Source organism: Marmota marmota, unplaced genomic scaffold, assembly GCF_001458135.2.
Source record: "Marmota marmota marmota unplaced genomic scaffold, marMar, whole genome shotgun sequence".
NCBI classification, from domain to species: domain Eukaryota; kingdom Metazoa; phylum Chordata; class Mammalia; order Rodentia; family Sciuridae; genus Marmota; species Marmota marmota.
In genome coordinates this window covers 12272273-12292958 of record NW_026000153.1, presented here as the reverse complement: position 1 = coordinate 12292958, position 20686 = coordinate 12272273, and the positions used below count along the sequence as shown (strand labels likewise).

The 20686-nt window shown below is 34.8% G+C and overlaps 1 protein-coding gene across 4 annotated transcripts in view; it reads right to left on the bottom strand.

The window, feature by feature from the left end:
- Positions 1–4724: 4724 nt before the first annotated feature.
- The window catches only part of Anln (anillin, actin binding protein), a 64824-nt gene continuing 48862 nt past the window's right edge, over positions 4725–20686 (bottom strand). For all 4 annotated transcript variants that reach the window (XM_048786457.1, XM_048786456.1, XM_015490227.2 and 1 more), the window contains 4 exons: positions 17842–17928; positions 12855–12962; positions 8431–8603; positions 4725–5843 (listed from right to left, as the gene is read on the bottom strand). In XM_048786457.1, the coding sequence (XP_048642414.1) occupies positions 5720–5843; positions 8431–8603; positions 12855–12962; positions 17842–17928 (492 nt within the window). In that variant the 3' untranslated portion in view covers positions 4725–5719. The remainder of the gene's footprint in view (positions 5844–8430; positions 8604–12854; positions 12963–17841; positions 17929–20686) is intronic.

The following is a 20686-nucleotide window of genomic DNA, read 5'->3' as shown; positions in this document are numbered from 1 at the left end:
TGTTAGAGTGCTATGAGGGTGGTGTTCTTAACCCTCTGATATCAAAAGGCCACCCATCGAGTGAAGGGGCAATAATTTCAACCGGTTGGAGCTATCGGGTTCCTGAATGACACCTTAGGCAACTGTTACCATCCTGACCAATACATCAGAGATGTTATCTATAGCCAACTTGATGGGAGGGTGTATAGTGCTTAGCTAAATGACCTCAGAATTGTCATTAAAAGCAAAGGAAACTAGAAGTTTTGTTAAGATTTTTCTGTTTCAAAAGATAGTCAACAGATGCCATACAAAAATCTCTTCAGATGTTGTAAGTCTCTGAGGAAGATTTTAAAGTAGCCATCATAAAAATGCCTCAGTGAGCAACTATGAACATGCTGGAAAACAAAAAGAAAAACAGAAAATCAAAGAAATTGAAGATGTAAAGAACTAATGAGAACATTTGAACATTTGCAATAATCAAAATTTAAAACTCTCTTGATATCCAGGCACAGTGGAACATAATCTCAGCTACTACGGAAGCTAAGGCAGGAAGCTCACAAGTTCCATGCCAGCCTGGGCAACTTAATAGACCCTGTCTTAAAAACAAAAAATAAAAATTTTTCAATGGTACAGCACTTGCCAGTAGTGGGGGGGGTGGGGTGTAAAATGTATTCCATGGATAGATGAATAGCAGAATGGAGAATAGAGAAAGTATGATTAGTAAACTGGAAGATAGAAAAAAAGAAAGTGCCCAATCAAAACAATAGGAAGAAATGGGTATAAAACAGAATATCAGGGACCTGTGGTACTATACTGAAAGAAAACTCCTGTCATCAGAGTCCAGGAAGGAGAGAATGAGGTGGTACCTGAAAAGTGCTTAGGAAATAATGGCTAAACATTTCCCAAATTTGGCACAAAATAAAGATTCAGGAAGTTGAGAAAACTCAAACAGGATAAATCCTGTTTATCCTTGAGTATAAAACCTCAAACAGGAAGCCAAGAAACCTCAACCTTAAAGAAACTCATGCTAATAAGACACATGAAACTTCTAAAATTTAAAGACAAAAATAGATTTTGATATTTAGATCCACCAGTTCAATTACTTCCAACAAATTGAATGAAAGCACAATCACCTTTGATTTCTAAAGAACACCTTCTACCATTCATATCTTTTACTATTCATAGCTTTTTGCAATATTTTCTTTCCAAGAGAAAGCATTAAGAATATAGTGAAATGGCCCTGGAGTGGGGTTTCTCAGCCTACTGAACTGTAAACTCTCTTTCAGTAAATATAAAAAGTTTATGCCACATTTAAATATGATTTTAACTTCAAGATAAACTATTAGCTCTAAATAAAATAAAAATAAGCATCTCAATCATCTACTTACCAGACTGATAGGGTGGACAGTGATGTGTAGGATGAGTGAATTCATGAAAAGCCATATAACTTGCCTCAGTGCAATGTGGCTTTCACTGGTGGAAATGGTACCTCTGAAATACACTGTTTCTCAAGAAGTAAGCAAACAGATAAAAATTATTTAGCCTTCTAGGAAGATTCAGACAAAATTCTGTACTAAAAAATATTTTATAGGAAAGGTAGCAGAATACAACAGTTACTAATAGGGCATTATGTAAAAATGTGGATGTGTAACCGATGTGATTCTGCAATCTGTATTTGGGGTAAAATTGGGAGTTCATAACCAACTTGAATCTAATGTATGAAATATGATATGTCAAGAGCTTTATAATGTTTTGAACAACCAATAAAAAAAAATAAAAAAAAAATATTTTAAATCCCAGAAAAAAATAATTTCCTCTAATGATGGGAGGGTTTATTACTCAGGGTTTACACAGATTAGAGATCTCTGACCTACATGCTTTTGCAGAGTCTCTTTGGGGGCTAAGGCTGGCCTTTCCCTAGCTTCATATATTGAAGCAGTTTTGCAATTTTCCACACTATGGTTGCTCCTGCCTTGATGTGGCTTCTGTTGGCCAGCATCTGTCATAAACAAGGAGAAAGGCCTACAGATCATTCCACAGCTGCCTGGGTACCCTGTTTCTGCAGTACTTAAAAAGTTAACCATGACAATTGTTGATCATGACATAAGGTTCTAGATTCCATCTCTCCTCTGGGTCCTATCACCCAGATTTCAAAGAAAAAAATAGAAATAATCTGAAAATCCATCAACAGGGAAGAAAATTAAAAATAATCTTCAAGTCCATTATTAGGAAATTACAGTATACTTTTCCCATAAAATACCATGTAGTGATCAAAAAGAATGAAGTAAGCCTGAATATATAAAAACTTGGAATATTTTCCAGAATTTATGGGAAAAAAAGGGATATGCAGTGCAACATGAAACTATCTATAACAGGCACATATGAGGGAACCACACCAAGTTGCAAATGGGAAGGATTGGGAACAGCATTGGGTGGAAGAATGCTTTGACTTTGGAATCTGTTTTCAGATTGATTTGTTTATATTAAAAAAAATTTTTCATGTTTTGCTCATGCACATGGACTTATGAACACTTTAAAAATTAAGATCAAGATGAAAAATTGAGTTAGTGGAAGACTCAGTAGAGACTACAGGATATTGGATTATGAAGGGAAAAGACCAACTTGGACAATACATGGTGTTTTGTGGGAAAGGTATTAATTTCCTTTTAGTGGACTGGAAGATTCTTTCCTGTTGATGGATTTTCAGGTTATTTCTATTTTTTATGCTAAAAACTATATTGTAATGATCATTCCTTTATGTTTTTCTCTGTTCACATTCACCTTGTCTAAGGAGATGGGAAAGAAGCTAACAGCTAAACTTTAGTTCTAAATTCCTTGTAAACATGCTAAAAACTGGGACCTATTGGCAAATAGACTAATGATATTTGCTAAGAGGACTTTTATCTAAGGAATGCTTTTAGTGGTTCATAGCTGGTTAAGGATTTTTTATAATAAACTTAGAATTTATGGATGTTTGCAAGATTCTTGAAAGTTACAAAAGCTATACAACTTCAGAGGATATAAACTGGTCATGTTTCCTTACCTAAAGGCTCTCTGCTCTCTTCTAAGTTAAACTTTCTTACTAACTTGAGAAATAGCACAATGTAATAATAAAGCAAATGCATTCTGGAGTAGAGTGTGGGGTTTGAATCCAGGTCAGCCACTTGCTAAGTATGGCCTCAGAAAAGCTACCTAAGTTTTTGTGACAAGGCCAATTTCATAGTCATGTAACGATTATATGAGATAATGCGACAACACCAAGAATAATACCTGGAACATGGTAAATGATCAAACAATGATACACAATCATAGGAGCTCTTTATTTTTCTTACATATTAATTGTATGATTATTAAGTATTAGTATTTTGTGACTATTTTCTTATCTGCTATTGTTTATAAACATTTGTAAGATAGGGATTTTTGTTCATTTGTTTGCAGTGCTGGGGATTGAGCCCAGGGGCTCGAGCATGTAAGGCAACTGCTCTACCACTGAATCACACACCCAGTCAAGGACTCTTTTTCTTTTTTAATGCAATCAAATCTGTCATTTTTTTCCTTTACAAACTTTATTATAACCTAATTTTTATCTAAATCATTTTATTGACTGCTGCAAACGTGAGTTCACATTTTCATTAATGTGCCTTCTGATTTCGGGGTCAGGATCTTAAGAGTCTTCTCTGGTCTCACCAAACTCCACTGCTGTTCTTTTTTCACAGAGGACAACTGTTGGTACTGCTTTTTCACTCTCCCTCTGAACTATTGCTTTTCTTTCCATATTATATTCCCTGAAAAAAATCTTATCTACTCCAATGATTTCAACAAAGTCCCTTTAGGCAGATGACAATGAAACTGTCAGTCCAGTATTTGGGTATTTCTAACTTGATTTTTTATAATCATCTTAACCTAAATTTCTTCCTAAATTGAACTTTATATAGTTATATATATATACTAAAATGGAAAAATCTCTAAGGGATAAATACTCTTTTAGTTTTTTTCCTTTAACTTATAATAAATAGTATAACTAAAGAATATAACTATTTATAAGTAACATGTAATCATGTAATATGCAATCATGTGTCCTCTGGGAAGACACACAAAAATGGGTACAAGTAGTTACAACACATAAGACTTCTTGCTTTAACTTTTTTGAGCCTCTCGAATTTTGTACCACCATATGTAATGCCTGTTCAAAAATAAATACAAGTCTATTAAGAAATACAAGGAACCACCTCATCAGTCCCATCACACCTATTGTCTGTTTTGGGTGGTGATATCCCTCATCTACTCAGTTTCTACTAAGCACTTGGGAATCATCCACCATCTTCTCAAATGCACATCTAATTTCCATATTCTGCTGACATGCCTCAGAAAGGAACCCTTCCATCCACCCACACATTTAATTGCAACCCTGGGATTATACAATAAGCTAAACCCTTTTGTCTGGGCTACAGACAAAAAGATGAGATACTGTCAGGACAATACCCTCAAGAAGCCCCAGAGCTTAGAGATGCAGAGCAGCACACATAGTACTTCTTAAATAACCAATTCCATAAGCCATTTACAAGTATTTATTTAGGTAAGAGGTCATAAAATATATTTTATTACATAAGAAAAAACACATTTGAATGATTAAAAAATAAAATGACAGGTGACAGAATTTAGTGTTTAGAAATGAAATCATCAATAACTTCTAACACTTCAAAGAAAAAACTCAAAGTGTATCTAAAAGTTGAGACTATGTTTTACAATATTTTATAATAAAAAAAGTATTAGACTTTTAAAGGCAATACATGACATAATGGTTTTCTGAATGATTTCAAAATAGGTTTTAAGACACTGTCATACATAGACATGGGAAAAGAAAAGACAAGAACTTTGGCAAGCAAAGTATTAATCCATAGCAGCTTGGTAAAAGTTTACTTCTTTTAATATAAAAATTCTTCAATTTACATTTGTTCTTGTTATAGGAGCAGAAAGAATTAATATGGTAACGTGTGAGAAATCTATAAGCTACATGGCAAAAAGGATTATTTCAATAAAGCCTGACTTCTATGAAAAATGTGCACCACACTGCATATATAGTAACTGGGTAAATGTAAACCTTGTGATTATTAACTCTTCTATATAAAATATTTAACCCCCAAATCTCACAAAATGCTCCCTATATTTCTTTTTTAAATGCAGCCTCAAGCTTTAAACTAACATACATTTGCTATTTGAAAAAGTTCTCATCTCCATTTTTAAAAATGTTCCGTAAAGTACTTAAGAAAAAAAAAATTTTTTCAGTATGCTGGTAACAAGCTTTCAAAAAACTACCAAAGCTAGAGAAGGGATCACCAAACCAGAGGTTTCCTTCTCTAACCCCTGGAAGACCTTGCTACTTGGAGGCTCATAGCTCCAAGAAGATAACTCAGGATTTCTAACTTAAAAAAAAAAAAAAAAATTGTCATGAATAACTGGATAATTAAATTTCTAGGAAAATGAAATTTTTCTATTTGGATTACGCAAAGTCAATTATAATGAATTGCCTTCCAATTATTTATGAATTATGAATGAAAGATGAGAAATCAGTTGTTACATACAAAAGATAAATACTGCATAATATGTAGTGAATATTTGCACAAACCCTCTTATTTAAAGCATTAAATGCAATCAGTAAATCTGATGCTCTTAAATGTGTTTTCTTAAAATACATTTATGACACAACTCAAAAAAACCTCTAAATGGTACAGAAACATTTTTAAGGCTTTCCTATAGGTTTATAACAAGCATCGGGTTGCCATAGGCGAATATCAACAAGAACCTGATTGAGTTTTTGCATCCAGAGATCCCGCTCTTCCTTAGTATCTGCAGACAGCCAGTTCCTACAGGAACAAACAAACAGAGGTCAGAATCTCCTCCATCTCATTCCATACCTTCATGTAGTCTTGCTAAGAAAAATAAAAACCAAAGGAAAAAAAAAAGCCTAAATAAATCAGTAAAAAGAGTTAGTCTTAACACCTTTTAATGAGTTCTAATAAAGAACCACAAAATGAGATGTTTTTCTAAGTATAATAGAGTAAAATTATCCTGTTTGGTTAGCTGATCATAACTCACACTAAGGACGTTTCCAACAAAGAAGGTGTTTCACACAGGCAGTCTTGCCTAGGTAATTTGGCAATCTGAGACACCCACTGAGTATAGGCGGCTTCCTAGTAATACTATCACAGACTCAAATCTGAGTTATCGATATCTTTGAGAGCTCAAATCTGAGTAACCGATATCCTTAAGACTCAGGCTCCCTAAAAGCTGGATGCTCTTGGATCTTAACCTGCCTTTATAGGTAATGCCACTGTCATTGTTCCCCATTATTTTTGTCCTACTATGCTGGTAGAACATGGTGGTACTTAAAATAAAGATTCTAAGACTTTTGTCATACCAGGAATCTCTTCCTTGCATTCATATTAGCAACAAGTTGAATGAATAACTGGTTGATGGGGTGAGCAATGGCAGGGAAAGGGGGAGTTCCCTAATTCCCAGACAGACCGTCCTTCTAGAGAATAGCCATTTATCTGTTAAAGGGTTTTATGCTGTACTCATTTTATACCTTTACAATTTGTCATTTATACTAAAATGGTGCAAAAATGAATAAGGGGGTAAATTTACCATTTCCGAAATGTTAATAAAAAGAATATTACTTGGAATAACAATGACCTTTTGTAGTGCTCAACATTGTGCTAAGTGTATCTATTCATTAACTCTCTTGTCACTCTATGAAGTTTCTTTTTCCCTTTTGACACAGGAGAATTCAGAGAACTAGCAAAGTTAAGTGACCTGCCATGATTACATCTATTAAGTTACCAAGTTAGGTTTGTAGAGCCAGAAGTGTAGCTTATGGTTTGATCCCCAGTGCCCAAAACAAATTAAAAACCAAAACAAAAAAACACTTAGGTCTGTTGACTTTAAAGCTCCACTATAAATATTGCCTCCCCATGTGATAAGGTATTTCCAGTTCAAATATGTAGTGTCTACTGTAAGGTAGGCAATATTGATCAGGAGAAATCTTTTATGATGAAGAAGGGAAATAGAGCAAGCCTGGTTAATAAAAATGAAAATGAGGTACATTAAATTTAGATAAAAGGTATATGTTTAAAAGGCACTAACTACAGAGAAATGGATCGACAAAAAAGAATGCAGAATTGCAGCGTATTTTTATTGTTATGATCAAAAAAATAAAATAACTTTTAAACCCTCAAGCAAAGCTTAAGATAGCCAGGACTATAAACTGAGAATATGCTTGGATAAAACAGAACACAACCAAGTTATGATAATGTTATAAGAAAAACTACACATAAATAAACAAAATAATTAGAGCAATAGGTAATCTAGCTACTTCTACCATAGGGGAAGTCCCAAAGAGCAGTGTAGAAGGGTTTATGCAGCAAGTAAAAAATAAGATTATATGAAAAATATGAGTAAGATTTTACAAGAGATAAAGTAAGCTGTTGTGGTCAGAACTATTTAGGTACTGAACTTTGGTTCTCTCAATGATGGAGACCAGCCATGGGGCAGCTACCAAGCAAAAATAATTACAAATCCATTTTGCCTCTCCTGTCCTGTCTTTACACTACTGTTGAAGGTCCCCGAAGGAAAGGAATGGATAAGCCAATGTGAATTAATCAGGACGTAACCTACTCATCAAGAATTTGCAAAGAATGGGTCCCCTAGTTTTTAAAAAACAAATTGGCAGGCTCTGAGGAACAACATTGTTCTATTTTGGTATAATGTCTCTGGGCTGCAGCTTTCTAAGATTTTCATATTAGAAACTCAGTGAGCTAAGGCTACCATCTCCCTGTCCTCAATATCCAGCAACAGCCTGATGAACAAAGGTTTTTGTCAAATTCTAATTTTTGTGCCTAGTTATAACTTTGTCTTCCAACTTTTTGGTCATTCACGCAAACGAAGCTATGTTAAACCCTTAGAGTTATTACTAAGTTTTTGTATCTTAAGCTGAAGGTTAACAAAAAAGTGATATTCCCAAGAATTTATTCTCTCAACCTCCAACCAGGAATCTGAAGAATGAGACTCTTTTTGTAAATCATTGGGTTAAATGAGGGTATTTTTGTAATGGAAAGGAAGGAATTTATCAAGTTTTCTTAAATAAAGCTTGACTTCTCAGCTACACATGAAATCTGTAAACTTAACCCAAAGATTATTAATTAATAACCACCTTCAAAATGCCTACACTGTGAACATATTAGAAAACATGATTAGCTGGGATATAACCTGAATGTTAAATACTTCTTAACTATATTGTTTTATAGACTGTTCTCTTAATGCTGTAGATGTGTTTCCTACTATGGCTGTTCCCCTTTCAAAGTCAGAGGTCACTCTGATATTTCTCATAGTGGTAAGAACAAAGTGGGTAATTAGTTACTTAGTTGACAGAAATAATAAAAGGCTGATACATACTTTGTGACACAGAGTGTATCCCTACATTGGCTGACGAGAGTCTCTCGGTCATCTTCTCTCTGTGGTCGGACAGTAATTAATTCAAAAGTATTGCGTCTTGCACAAAATTCTCTGTTGGCTGGTTCTATCTGATGGCTGGTACAATTGGCCAGATTAATCCTTCCTATGGGATTCTTTAAAAATAAATTTAAAAAACATTAGTAGTCTAATTTCTTGACTTGACAAAACTAAGTCAAGAAACATTAAGCGTTAAGTTAGTAAAATTAAAATTAAAAAGCCATTCATTTAAAAGCTAAATTTCCCCAAAATGGAAAATTAATATATGGGGGAAAATGCCCTGGTAATCTCTAATCATCAGGGAAATGTAAATCAAAACCACAATGAGATATCACATCATACCTGTTAAGTTGGCTAGTATCAAAAAGATGAAAAAGAACAACTCTTGGTAACCACCACCACCACAAAAACCCCTATACACTGTTGGTGATATTGTAAATAAATATAGCCATTTTAGAAAACAGTATGAAAGTTCCTGGAAAAAAAACTAAAAATAGAATTACCATATAACTCAGCAATCTCATTACTAGATATATACCCAAAGGAATTGGAATCAGTATGTCAAAGAGATGTCAGCACTGCCAAGTTTGCTACAGGATTATTCACAATAGTCACAGTATGGAAACAACCTAAGTATCCGTTAACAGGTGAACGGATATTAAAATGGGATACTACTCAGCCTTGAAAGAAGGGGGGCCATATAAATAAATTGTGATACAAAGTTTCCAACAAATATGGAATAAAAAATAACATATATAATAAAAATAAAATTTAAAAAATACATAATAAAAATAATAAAATATATAATTTTTAAAACCTTAAACAGGAAATTTTGACATTTGAGATAACATGAAAGAATCTAAAGGTCCCTGTGTTAAGTGAAATAAGCCAGGCACAGAGAGGCAAACAGCACATTGATCTTACTTTTTACATGTGGAATCTAAAAAAGTCAAATTCATACAAGTAGAGAGTGGAACAGAGGCTGGGGAAGGGAAGGCAGTAGATAAAGGGAGAAATTGGCCAACAGGTACAAAATTAAAGTTAGGCAAGAGGAATAAATTCTATTGCATGGTATGATAACTATAGTTAATAATAATGTACATTTGAAAAATAATAAAAGAATTTTAAGTGTTCTCAGCAGAAATGAATGAAAAATATTTGAGGTGATAAATATTCTAATTAGCTTGATTTGATCATTGCACAATATAAACATATATTGAAAACATATTGGACCCCATCATAAAGAGACTAAGTCATTACTTATCAGTTAAATTAAAAATTAAAAAAGTTAAAATATTTAATATTTTATATTAAACATAAATAGTCAATATTTCTTATTGTTTCTTGCTATACAAAAAATTGGAAACCAAAAATACCAACTGATGGCTGTTATTAACTATTCTATGAACCTAAAATAAACAAAACCACTATTATGGAAATCTTCAAACAGAAAATAAAAAGAACAGTATATAATCCCTTAAGTACCCTCAACAATTAGATACATCTGTTCAACTACCTTTTGCCTATACTTCACCTTTTTCTCCTCTTTCAGTAAAAAGAAGCCTAGACATCTTACTTCATGTATAAATATTTTTTTATGTATCTCTAAAAGATAAGGCCAAGCAATTGGAAGCTAAATCATTCCTGTGCTATGTTAACTAAAAATCCATGAGACCAAATGATCCCCAAAAAGGAAGAGGGATACATATGGTCACAGCCAATAAAACTGTCAATTCTATTAGTAATTTTAAGAATTAAAATAAAATATACAATTTTTAAAACCTTAAATGGGCTAAGTTTGGATAGAACAGTAAAATCCTCTGTTCGTTGGTTAAAGGTAACAGAAATTCTTACATCCCAAGTATAAAATGGTTTGTGACTGGCTGGCAATTTGATAACAGCTATCAAAAAGCATTACAAGCAAACATATTCTGATCTATAATTCTACTTAAAAGAAATTTATCCTGAGCAAATACATAAGCAAACAAAGATATTTATTCATATGTAGTCACTATTTTTTCACAATAGCAAAAATTCAAAACAAATTAAAAGATAGTAAGGGGGGCCATATAAATAAATTGTGATACAAAGTTTCCAACAAATATGGAAAACTAAACAGTATGAAACTAAATAGTATGAAAGTTCTGCTATTATATAACCCCTCCAAAATTCTAGATAATTGAACTTAAAAAAATAAAAGAAATCATCAAAAGCCAAAATCAATGAGGAAGAGAGAGTGCTGAAGAGCAAGCTAGCCTGAAATCCTGGTTTACCCTTGGGGCATTAACTAATGTAGAAATCTATAGCCTGGCTCACACAGATGAAATGTTTAATATGAAGCCTGGTACTTGCTTTAAAATATGCCCAGCAAAACAAGAAAAAAAAAAAAAAGTATGTTCTGGAGACACAAATTAAACTTCAAAATTAATACTTCCCAGAGCTAATAGTATAGTATATTATTTCTTTTTTGTGTACATGAATATTTTAATTATAAAAAGCAAAATATAGGGTGGGGCTGAGATTGTAGCTCAATAGTAGAGCGCTTGCCTAGCATGTGTGAGGCACTGGGTTCGATTCTCAGCACCACGTATACATAAATAAAATAAAGGTCCATCAACAACTAAAAAAAATTTTTAAAAAAAGCAAAATATACTTTTCCATGTGTGTGCACCTGCAGGAGAGAAAGAGATAAAAGGGCTAAAAAGAGTAATACATTACTGAATAAGAATAAAGATTTGCCTGACCAGGTACTAAGATTTATTTTAAGCTGTAGTTATTGAGATTAGGATAGAAAAAGAGAAAAGGAAACAGAATAGAAAAGCTAAAACATAAACCTACTCATAATTATATCTTAGATGTATACATATAACAAATATATTAATACTTGCCAGAAATGGCACTGTGAATCAGGGGGAAAAGGACTGACCATTCAATAATGCTGGCAAAATTTGTTATCCAGGGCTGGGGATATAGCTCAGTTAGTAGAGTGCTTGCCTCACACGCACTAGGCCCTGGGTTCAATCCCCAGTACCACACACACACTCACACACACACACACAAAAGTTTCTCTGGTCCCAAAAAGTAAATTTAAAAATTCTAGATAAATTAAATGTTAAGTATAAAACTTTGTAGATAAAGTATAAGAGAAATTTTTTGGTTACAGGGTAAGGATGGTTTTCTTAAGACTCAAAAAGTACAAAGAGCTGGTGATATAGCTCAGTGATAGAGTACTTGCCTATCATGCACAAGGCCCTGGGTTAAATTCCAGTGTCACAAAAACAACACAATAGGTTAACAGATCTGGTTTCCTCAACATTAAAAAATTCAGTAAATTTTTAAAACACTGTAATAATAAAAGATATCCCAAGCCATAGACTAGAGAATTATAATTCCAATTTACAAAAAAGAATGTGAAATGGCTAAAATATATAGAAAATCAATTAATAGAAGAGAAAATATAAATAGCCATACATATAAGAAAAGATGCTTCCTCTAGTAATCAAGGATATATAAAATAACAGTGAGATAACACTTTGGATCTACTGACAAAAGTTTAAAAGGCTGACAGATCAAGTGTCAGCAAAAATAGGAAAAGTGCTATTAAGTGCTCCTAAAGAGGAGAATGAATAAAGTGTGATATGTGTGGTCTTACAGTGCAATACTATATTCAGAGAAAAAGAAACTAAAAATACACATATCCTCCTAGACTAACTAACACATTGTCCTCAAAAAGGCAAGTTGTAGAATATTTACAATATATTATTTGTTCAATGTTTAAAATACCAATTGCAATAACATATATTACATATATACAATAGAATCTGAAGAAATACATAGGAACAAAAAACAATTTTAGCATGGGTTATCTCTATGGAGAACATCTACATAAACAGCTTCAACTGGACTAATAACTAAAGTTGACTGAAATGATGTTTTTGTGCCTTTTTGAATATCTTAAACATTTCACATATATTTTTTAAATACTAATAATCTTAATGACCATAATGTAATACTATTTAATAATTACTAAACACAATATCATAGATTTATCTTTTTTGATGTGGAAAGATATAAAGTACTGCTTTGGCTGGAGATGTGGCTTAATGTACATGGTTGCCTAGTATGCTCAGGCCCTAATCCCAGCACAGGAGGGGGGAGGGGGCAGAAAGACTCTAAGAGAAAAGAAGAAAAATCATAAGCAATGGACAGGATATAAAATCTTGACAAACAGAGGACTGCAGCAAGAACATTTTAAGGGCTTAGTAAGTACATGCAAGGGAGAATCTTGAAGGACAGAGGGAACACTTGCATGAGACACCACATGAAAATCAGAGCTCTTCACCACCAATCAGTACTACTTAAATTACCTTTCTCCTCTCATCATCTGGATAAGTCCAATAAGAGATACAGTTGCCAGAAAGAACACACCATCTTCGATGCCAGGCACCAAAACCACTAACATCTTCAAATATGGTCTGGAAAAGTCAATTGAAATGCTGACTTGAGAAACTGGAGGAAAATGTCCAAACTATAAAATGCTGATTCTGTATCTTCAACTTCATGTCACCACATTTCATGTTGCCACATTTCATGTCAAAATGTATTTGTATGATTTGTATCATATCTTTTTACTTTAGTAATGAAAATTGTTGATTGTTCACATCAGAAGATAACTGTTATATTATCTAAAAGCATTTAATACCACCTAGATAATTAACCTCAAATAAATATCTCTATAAAACTTTAGAGTTTTCATGAGCATGGTATCCCTAACCAAATGCTCCTTAAACAAGAGAGATGTATGAGTGTTGTAGAATATAATGACATGAGAGTATAATATCTTCTGCATTAAAAAACTAGTAACAGGCTGGGCGCAGTGGCACACGCCTGTAATCCCAGCAACTCCGGAAGCTGAGGCAGGAGGATCACTTCAAAGCCAGCTTCAGCAACAGTGAGGCTGTAAGCAACTCAGTGAGACCCTGTGTCTAAATAAAATACAAAATAGGGCTGGAGAGGTGGCTCAGGGGTTGAGTGTCCCTGAGTTCAATCCCAGTTTACCCTCCCACACACACACAAAAAAAAATTGTGATAGGATATTAAGTTAAACTTATCTTCACATGAAGTCTGGCATTTCATTTATTCTCATTTAGAACAGAGTTTCTAACAGGATTATAAATAAGTCAACTCATGATCATAAGTTGATGGACTACTGTGATAAACATCAGAACTCCAAGTCCACTGCCTGGCTATCAGTTGCATTTGGAAGTGGCATCTCCCTGCAGTCAGACATGTCTTAGGAATGCAGGTGGCATCCCAAGGGTAGGTGAAAGATAGTGTTGGTTACAGACCAAACACCTAAATAGGTAATGAGCAAGTACTTCCACTTAAACAATTTAAGTAGAAGCTGGGAAGTTTTTTTCTCTGCTATTTTTCAATTGTAGTTATAACAGAGCCCTAATTTATATGAAGTCCTCACTTTTAATTTTTAAAAAAATCCTTTAGGAACTTTTACATTAAAGAAAAAAGGGAAAAAATGTAACAATGCTAAATATAGATCATGAGTTGGCAAAATTTTCCTTGAAGGGCCAGAGAATAAATATTTCAGTCATAGTAGTTCATCTAGTCTATATTACAAATATTCAGCTTTCTTTTGTAGCACAAAAGAAGCATAGACACTAAGTGTAAACAGATTATCCCATTTCTACAGCAACCACTGGTGGGTCCTACTTTGCTATCCCCTGATGCAGATAACCTAAAGGCATCTTTGTGTTTGATTTCAGAATACACCAAGGTTTTCCTACCTTTAAATCACAACTTTACCTTTCTGATTGTTGGGTAGCTAAAAACAACACTAGTATTATTTGATTCTGGCTGGGAGGCACACTATTCCAAGAACATGTTTTCACATTAACTCAACTAATCCTAGCACCAACCCTGCAATAGGATACATACTCTTTCCAATTCACTGGTTTATGTGAATTTGGCAAAGGCAGTTTGTATGAGATGCTTCCATGATAGATTAAAAAAAACCTCAAATCTATAAGCTTAGTTAGTTTAGTAAAATATTCCTAATAATCATATTCCTCCTGTCCTTTTTCCTCCTCCCTAGCTCATTCTTTTTCCCAACACATGCTTTTTTCTGAACAACACTGCTCATAGCTAAGGAAGAAAGAAATCTTGTCATTTCAATTTCAAGCACAAGTTAGTGCAGGTGACTCATGTCCCTCCTGTGTGAATCTTTTACACCCTGAAGGTAACAGTCAAGGGAAATGCTAATGGAGTTATTATCATACCCTACTTAATCAAAGAGGAATAAGACAGCCTTTTCATCTTTATAGCTGAGGAAAATGAGGGTTAGGGGAAAATTAAGTGACAACACACAATAACAAAGCAAAATTGGCATCTTCTAGCTCCCTGTCCAAAACGCCTTTCTGCTGTCATCATTCAAGACCGATCTGGACCCACATTGATTTAGAACCAGGTACCAATGTCTCTGGTTACAGACTTCCTCCTCCAGCTGTCTCTGGCACAGCAGGAAAGGAAATTGAACCAAATAGCTTTCATTTCAGTTACAATCTCTATTTTTTACAGAAAGTAGGTGGAATTAAAAATGCATTGTTTAGGCAGAGGACAAAGTCGTATGAGCGAGTTCTGAGCTCTTCATTTCTGTGACTGTGGGTGTAATAACAATGGCTTTAGGATTCAAGTCTAGTTAAGAGCATAGCTCAAAAATTAAATAGGTTACACATTATATACAAATGAACTGGTTACTAGAACAGAACCTATCAGTTGCTAAAGGTGTCTACAATAAAATGTAAAAATATTTACATTTAAAGGTCAGTAAGTAAACATGACTTTCAAGTCAGAAATTTATTTTAAAATGCTTTTCCAAGGGCTGGGGATGTGGCTCAAGCAGTAGCGCGCTTGCCTGGCATGCGTGTGGCCGGGGTTCGATCCTCAGCACCACATACAAACAAAGATGTTGTGTCCGCCAAAAACTAAAAAAAAAAAAAAAAATTAAAAAATTCTCTCTCTCTCTCTCTCTCTTTTAAAAAAAAAAAAAAAAAATGCTTTTCCAAGACTATCTACTGCCACCTACTGGATTTATAACTGAAGAAGATAACAAGAAAGGAAAAATTGTGTGTGTTATCTGTAGGAAGTCTGATTTAGCTAGGCCACATGGGCTTTATTTTATACTTTAACTCTTCTTTTTTGCACCTTTCAATAGTAACTGCAAACTTATTTGTAACATCCCTTGTATCATTCAAATTCTTGTGTCAAAGAGAAAACCAATTCGATTTTCACCATAAACAAAACTTTCTATGTATTCTACACATATACTATCCTCTAATGACAGAAAAAGTATAATTCTATATAGACTGATCCCATGAACATTTCATCCCCTCATGACCTTGCTTTATGAATTACTCTAGTTCAAGTTCCCTATGGCTTCTATCTTCATCCTCTTTGGCCCTGTTAGAAATCACTCATTTGTATTTGGAGCTGCTCAAGTTTCTCCCATCCTAATAAATGAGGACCAAGTCCCTCTTTCACCCTACAGTACACTCACTCTTCTCTTTTCCCACTTGCTACCAAACTTTGTTTACAAGAGTTACTCCTGCTCTCACTCCTCACCTGATCCAGAACCAGTTGTGATCTAGAGAACCACTTGTGATCTAGCCTCTGTTCTTGCCAGGGCTGAAATGACCACCTTATTACTCCAGCAGTCACAGTGGATTCTTATCTAACTTGACCACTCCCTCCTTCAAACCCTTCCCTAGGCAACCAAGACATTCAATTCTCCATTTCCTTCCCTGTGGAATCCTCTGAGGGCTTATCTCACTTAAATGTCAATGTTACCCCTGGTCTGCTCTGCTCATTGGCCCTGGCCTTCCATTACTACCTTGACATGCAAACACATCCATACCTCTATCACCACTAAAACTTCTACCCTCAGTTCCAAATCCTGATCTTTGAAACACATCTCTAGTCCTAAAATTCAAATAATTTAAAACCCAGCTCATTAAAACTTCCCACTGCAAGTAGGAATTGACTGGGAAGGGGCATGAGAAAACTTATTAGTTTAAATCTTAATAGAAATTTGGGTTATAAACATCTATGTATTTATCAAAACTCAAGAAATGGGCAATTAAGTTTCAGGGGAAAGCCCTTAATGTCTACAATATATTTTGAAATTCTTCCAAAAAAAGATAGAGGAATGGCTGGATAGGAGATATGTGGTAAAACAAGGTAGTAAAAAATGTTACAGGTGTAAGATAAAATCTAGAAAGTGGATAGATGGATGCTCATTGTAAAATTCTATACACATTGCTATTTGTTTGCCATTTCTCACAATAAAATATTGGGGGGTGGGGGGATACATGGCCTCCAGCCTCAAATGTGAGAAGGAAGAACATACTTGCTCTTCCCACCAGGTGCTTTACCTCAATAGTATTCCTGCCACTCAAAATGTGCAAAGAGGGAGCTGAGTGCCATTCGTGACTTGTGATTTCCTCACCTGCTAGAGCCAAATCACCTGCTTGCTTCCTTCTTCATGTCTCTCTGATGAGCCATTCCCTGCATCCCACTTGTGGTTCCCATCATCTCTCACACCCAGTACCTGTTTCCTAACTAGCCTTTCAGGATCACCATTCTCCAATCATGTTCCATATGTCAGGTCAAAATGATTTTTCTAAACCCCAAATTTAGTGTTTTCCTCTGTTTAAAATGCTTTAAGAATACCCCACTGGCTTCAGAATAAAGCCCAAAATCTTTTAAATGCCCTTTAACACTTGGCCCATTTCCCCTAACTATACTTTGCTTTCTAGTCCCTCTCCTCCCTCCACCCCTCCCCTTAACTCAAAGGCTGAAATACCTGTCATTGTTGGAGTGTCTCATGCTTCTTTCCTTCAGGTGGGGGTAAGAGAGGGAAGGGCCCTCCAGGCCACTGAACATGCTCCCCTTATATGGAACACTTATCTCCTTTCCCCTAACTTATTCAGTGAGCAGTTTAGAAGTTACTTCTTCCAGCAGCTTCCTTTAACCTTCTCCACACACAGGACAGATATTTTGCCAGCTCACACCTACCCCACTGTGTTTTCTCCTACTTTAGTACTGTATTGTACTTGCCTATTCATTTGTATTTCCCCTTAGTGAACTAAAAGCTTTAGTTGAGTGATTGCTTTTTATGGCCTATGGTATTCCAGCACAATGACTGGCATATAGACGATTTGCAACAAATCTTTATTGAACCAATTTATCATTTAATCACATAGACCTTCATTCCTATGGGAAACCAAGTCTATGTTTTATAAAATTGAAAAAGGAAAATAAAGACTAAATGATGCTACTTACTAGAAAACCTTTTTCTTCAACACTTGAATTCACTTGACAATTTATTTTTAAATAAATATGACCTTCCAAAGGAGATAAAAAGGGTACCTGGAAGAAAAGGGCAAATTATTTGTAAAATAGTTTCAAAGATGATTTTTCTTGATAAAACATGTATAAATCATGAATAAAGAATAATATGCACAGAAAATACATCATTTCTAAAGTTGGAATATAAAAGACATAGCCAAAAAGCCACTGATTCCTTAGCAACAAACACTTTTGAAGAATAAATTAATTCACTGTAGAGCTTGACAAAAACAAAAACCCTAATTAATATGAAAAATAAAACATAGATTTAAGAATAGATTACATATTTAGCTATTCTCCATCAACAGAATATACTCAACTGGAGACCAACTGCTTAAATTTACTAATAAAGAAAAATGAATTGCAGAAATGAGAAAGCTAATCCTCAGACTCATAGGAAATTGTCAAAAGTCCTAAAAACCAAAATAATCTTGAAAAACAGAAACAAAGATGGAGAAATTATATATCCCCATTTAAAAAACTTAATTCACCAGGTGTAGTGGTGCTTGCATTTAACCCCAGCAACTTTGGAGGCTGAAATAGGAGGATCACAAGTTCAAAGCCAGTATCAGCAATTTATTGAGGCCCTATACAACTTAGTGAGACCCTGTATCTAAATGAAAATAAAAAGGTCTGGGGATATGGCTCAGTGGTTAAGTGACCTTAGGTTCAATCCCCCATACCAAATAAATAAATACATTTTAAAAAATAAAAAATTAATTCAAACTGTAGTACTGGCAAAGGATGGCACATAAACAAAGGGAAAATAATTGAGAGCCCAAAGAAATAAATTCATACATGTGTAGCCAATTGATTTTTGACAAAGATGCCAAGACCATTCAAAGGCATAAAGCAGTCTTCAACAAATGGTGTTGAGAAGATTGGATAGTCACATGAAAAACAGACTGGACGACTTGTACCCCATACCATATACAAAAATTTAACTCAAAATGGATAATTATTTAAATATGACAGCAAATACCATAAGCCTTTCAAAAGAAAACATGAAGGTAAAGCTTCATGATTGTGGGTTGGGCAATGAGTTCTCAGATATGATACAAAAGCATAAGCAACACAAGGAAAAAAAATAAATTTTATTTCATCAAAATCAAAAACCTTTCAGTATACAGGTTTCTCAAAAGTTGAAAGCAGAACTACTATATAACCCTGCAATTCCACTTCTAGTATTTGTCCAAAACAACTGTAATCAGGTTCTCAAAGTTATATCTGCATTCCCATCTTCAATGCACCACTGCTCAAAATAGCTATGAGGTAGCAAAAACCTAAATGACCACCAACAGAATAGATGAAGAAAATGTGATATGTAATGGTCTAGTGTTCAGAAAAGCCAAAGAACTCAACAACGAAACAATAAAAAGAACAACCCAAACAACCCAATTAAACATTTGGCAAAGGACTTGAATGGGCATTTCTTCAAAGAAGATATATATCTGCCTGGAGTGGTGGTGCAGGCCCATAATCCCAGCAGCTCAAGAATGCTGAGGCAGGAGGATCACAAGTTCAAAGCTGGCTTCAGCAACTTAGTAAGACACTAAGCAACTCAGTGAGACCCTGTCTCTAATAAAATATATTAAGAAAAGGGGTGGGGATGTGGTTCAGTGGTTAAATGCCTCTGGGTTCAATTTCCAGCAACCCCCCCACCCAAAAGGTATATATCTGGATGTCAAAGAATATATACATGTATATCTTCCAATAAACACATAAAAAGATGCTCCAAATCAACAGTACTTGGAAAAATACAAAATCAAACCTACAAGGGGCACCACTTCATAACCACTAGGCTGGTTAAAATTTTGAAAAGAGAAAAGAATCAAGAATGAATAAACGGGATGGATTCAAAATAAAAAGCAGCTTCTCACAAAGGAAACAATCAATAACATGAAGAGAGAGCCTACAGGATGGGAGAAAACCTTTACCACACACACCTCAGAAACAGCACTAATCTCCAGGAAATATAAAGAACCCAAAAAACAGGGCTGGGGATGTGGCTCAAGCGGTAGCGTGCTCGCCTGGCATGCGTGCGGCCAGGGTTCGATCCTCAGCACCACATACAAACAAAGATGTTGTGTCCGCCAAAAACTAAAAAAAATAAATATTAAAATATTCTCTCTCTCTCTCTCTTTAAAAAAAAAAAAAAAGAACCCAGAAAACTTAACAAATAACCAAATAACCCAATCAATAAATGGGCTAAGGAACTGAACACTTCAAAGAAGAAATACAATCAATCAACAAACTATGAAAAAATGTTCAACATCTCTAGTGATTAGAGAAATGCAAACCAAAACTCTTAAGATTTCATCTCACTCCAGTTAGAATGGCAATTATCAAGAAAACAAGTAACAATAAATGCTGGCAGGGATGTGGGGAAAAAGGAAACTCATACATTGCTGGTGGGAAGGCACATTGGTGCAACCACTAAGGAAAGCAGTATAGATTCCTCAGAAAACTTAGAATGGAACCACCATTTGACCCAGTTATCCCATTCCTCAGTTTATACCCAAAGGACTTAAAATCAACATAGTACAGTGATGCAGTCACATCGATGTTTATATTAGCTATTTACAATAGCTAAACTATGGAACCAACCGAGATATCCTTCAACAGATGAATGGATAAAGAAAATGTGGTATAGAGAAAAGGCCCAGTGGCCCCCGGCGGGACAGAGCTTCCAATCACTCCTGCAAGGTAGGCGGGCCTGCGACCCACCGGCAGAAGAGGAGCAGCGGCTTGCTGAGAGGCAGAGCCGCCCCCTCCCCCC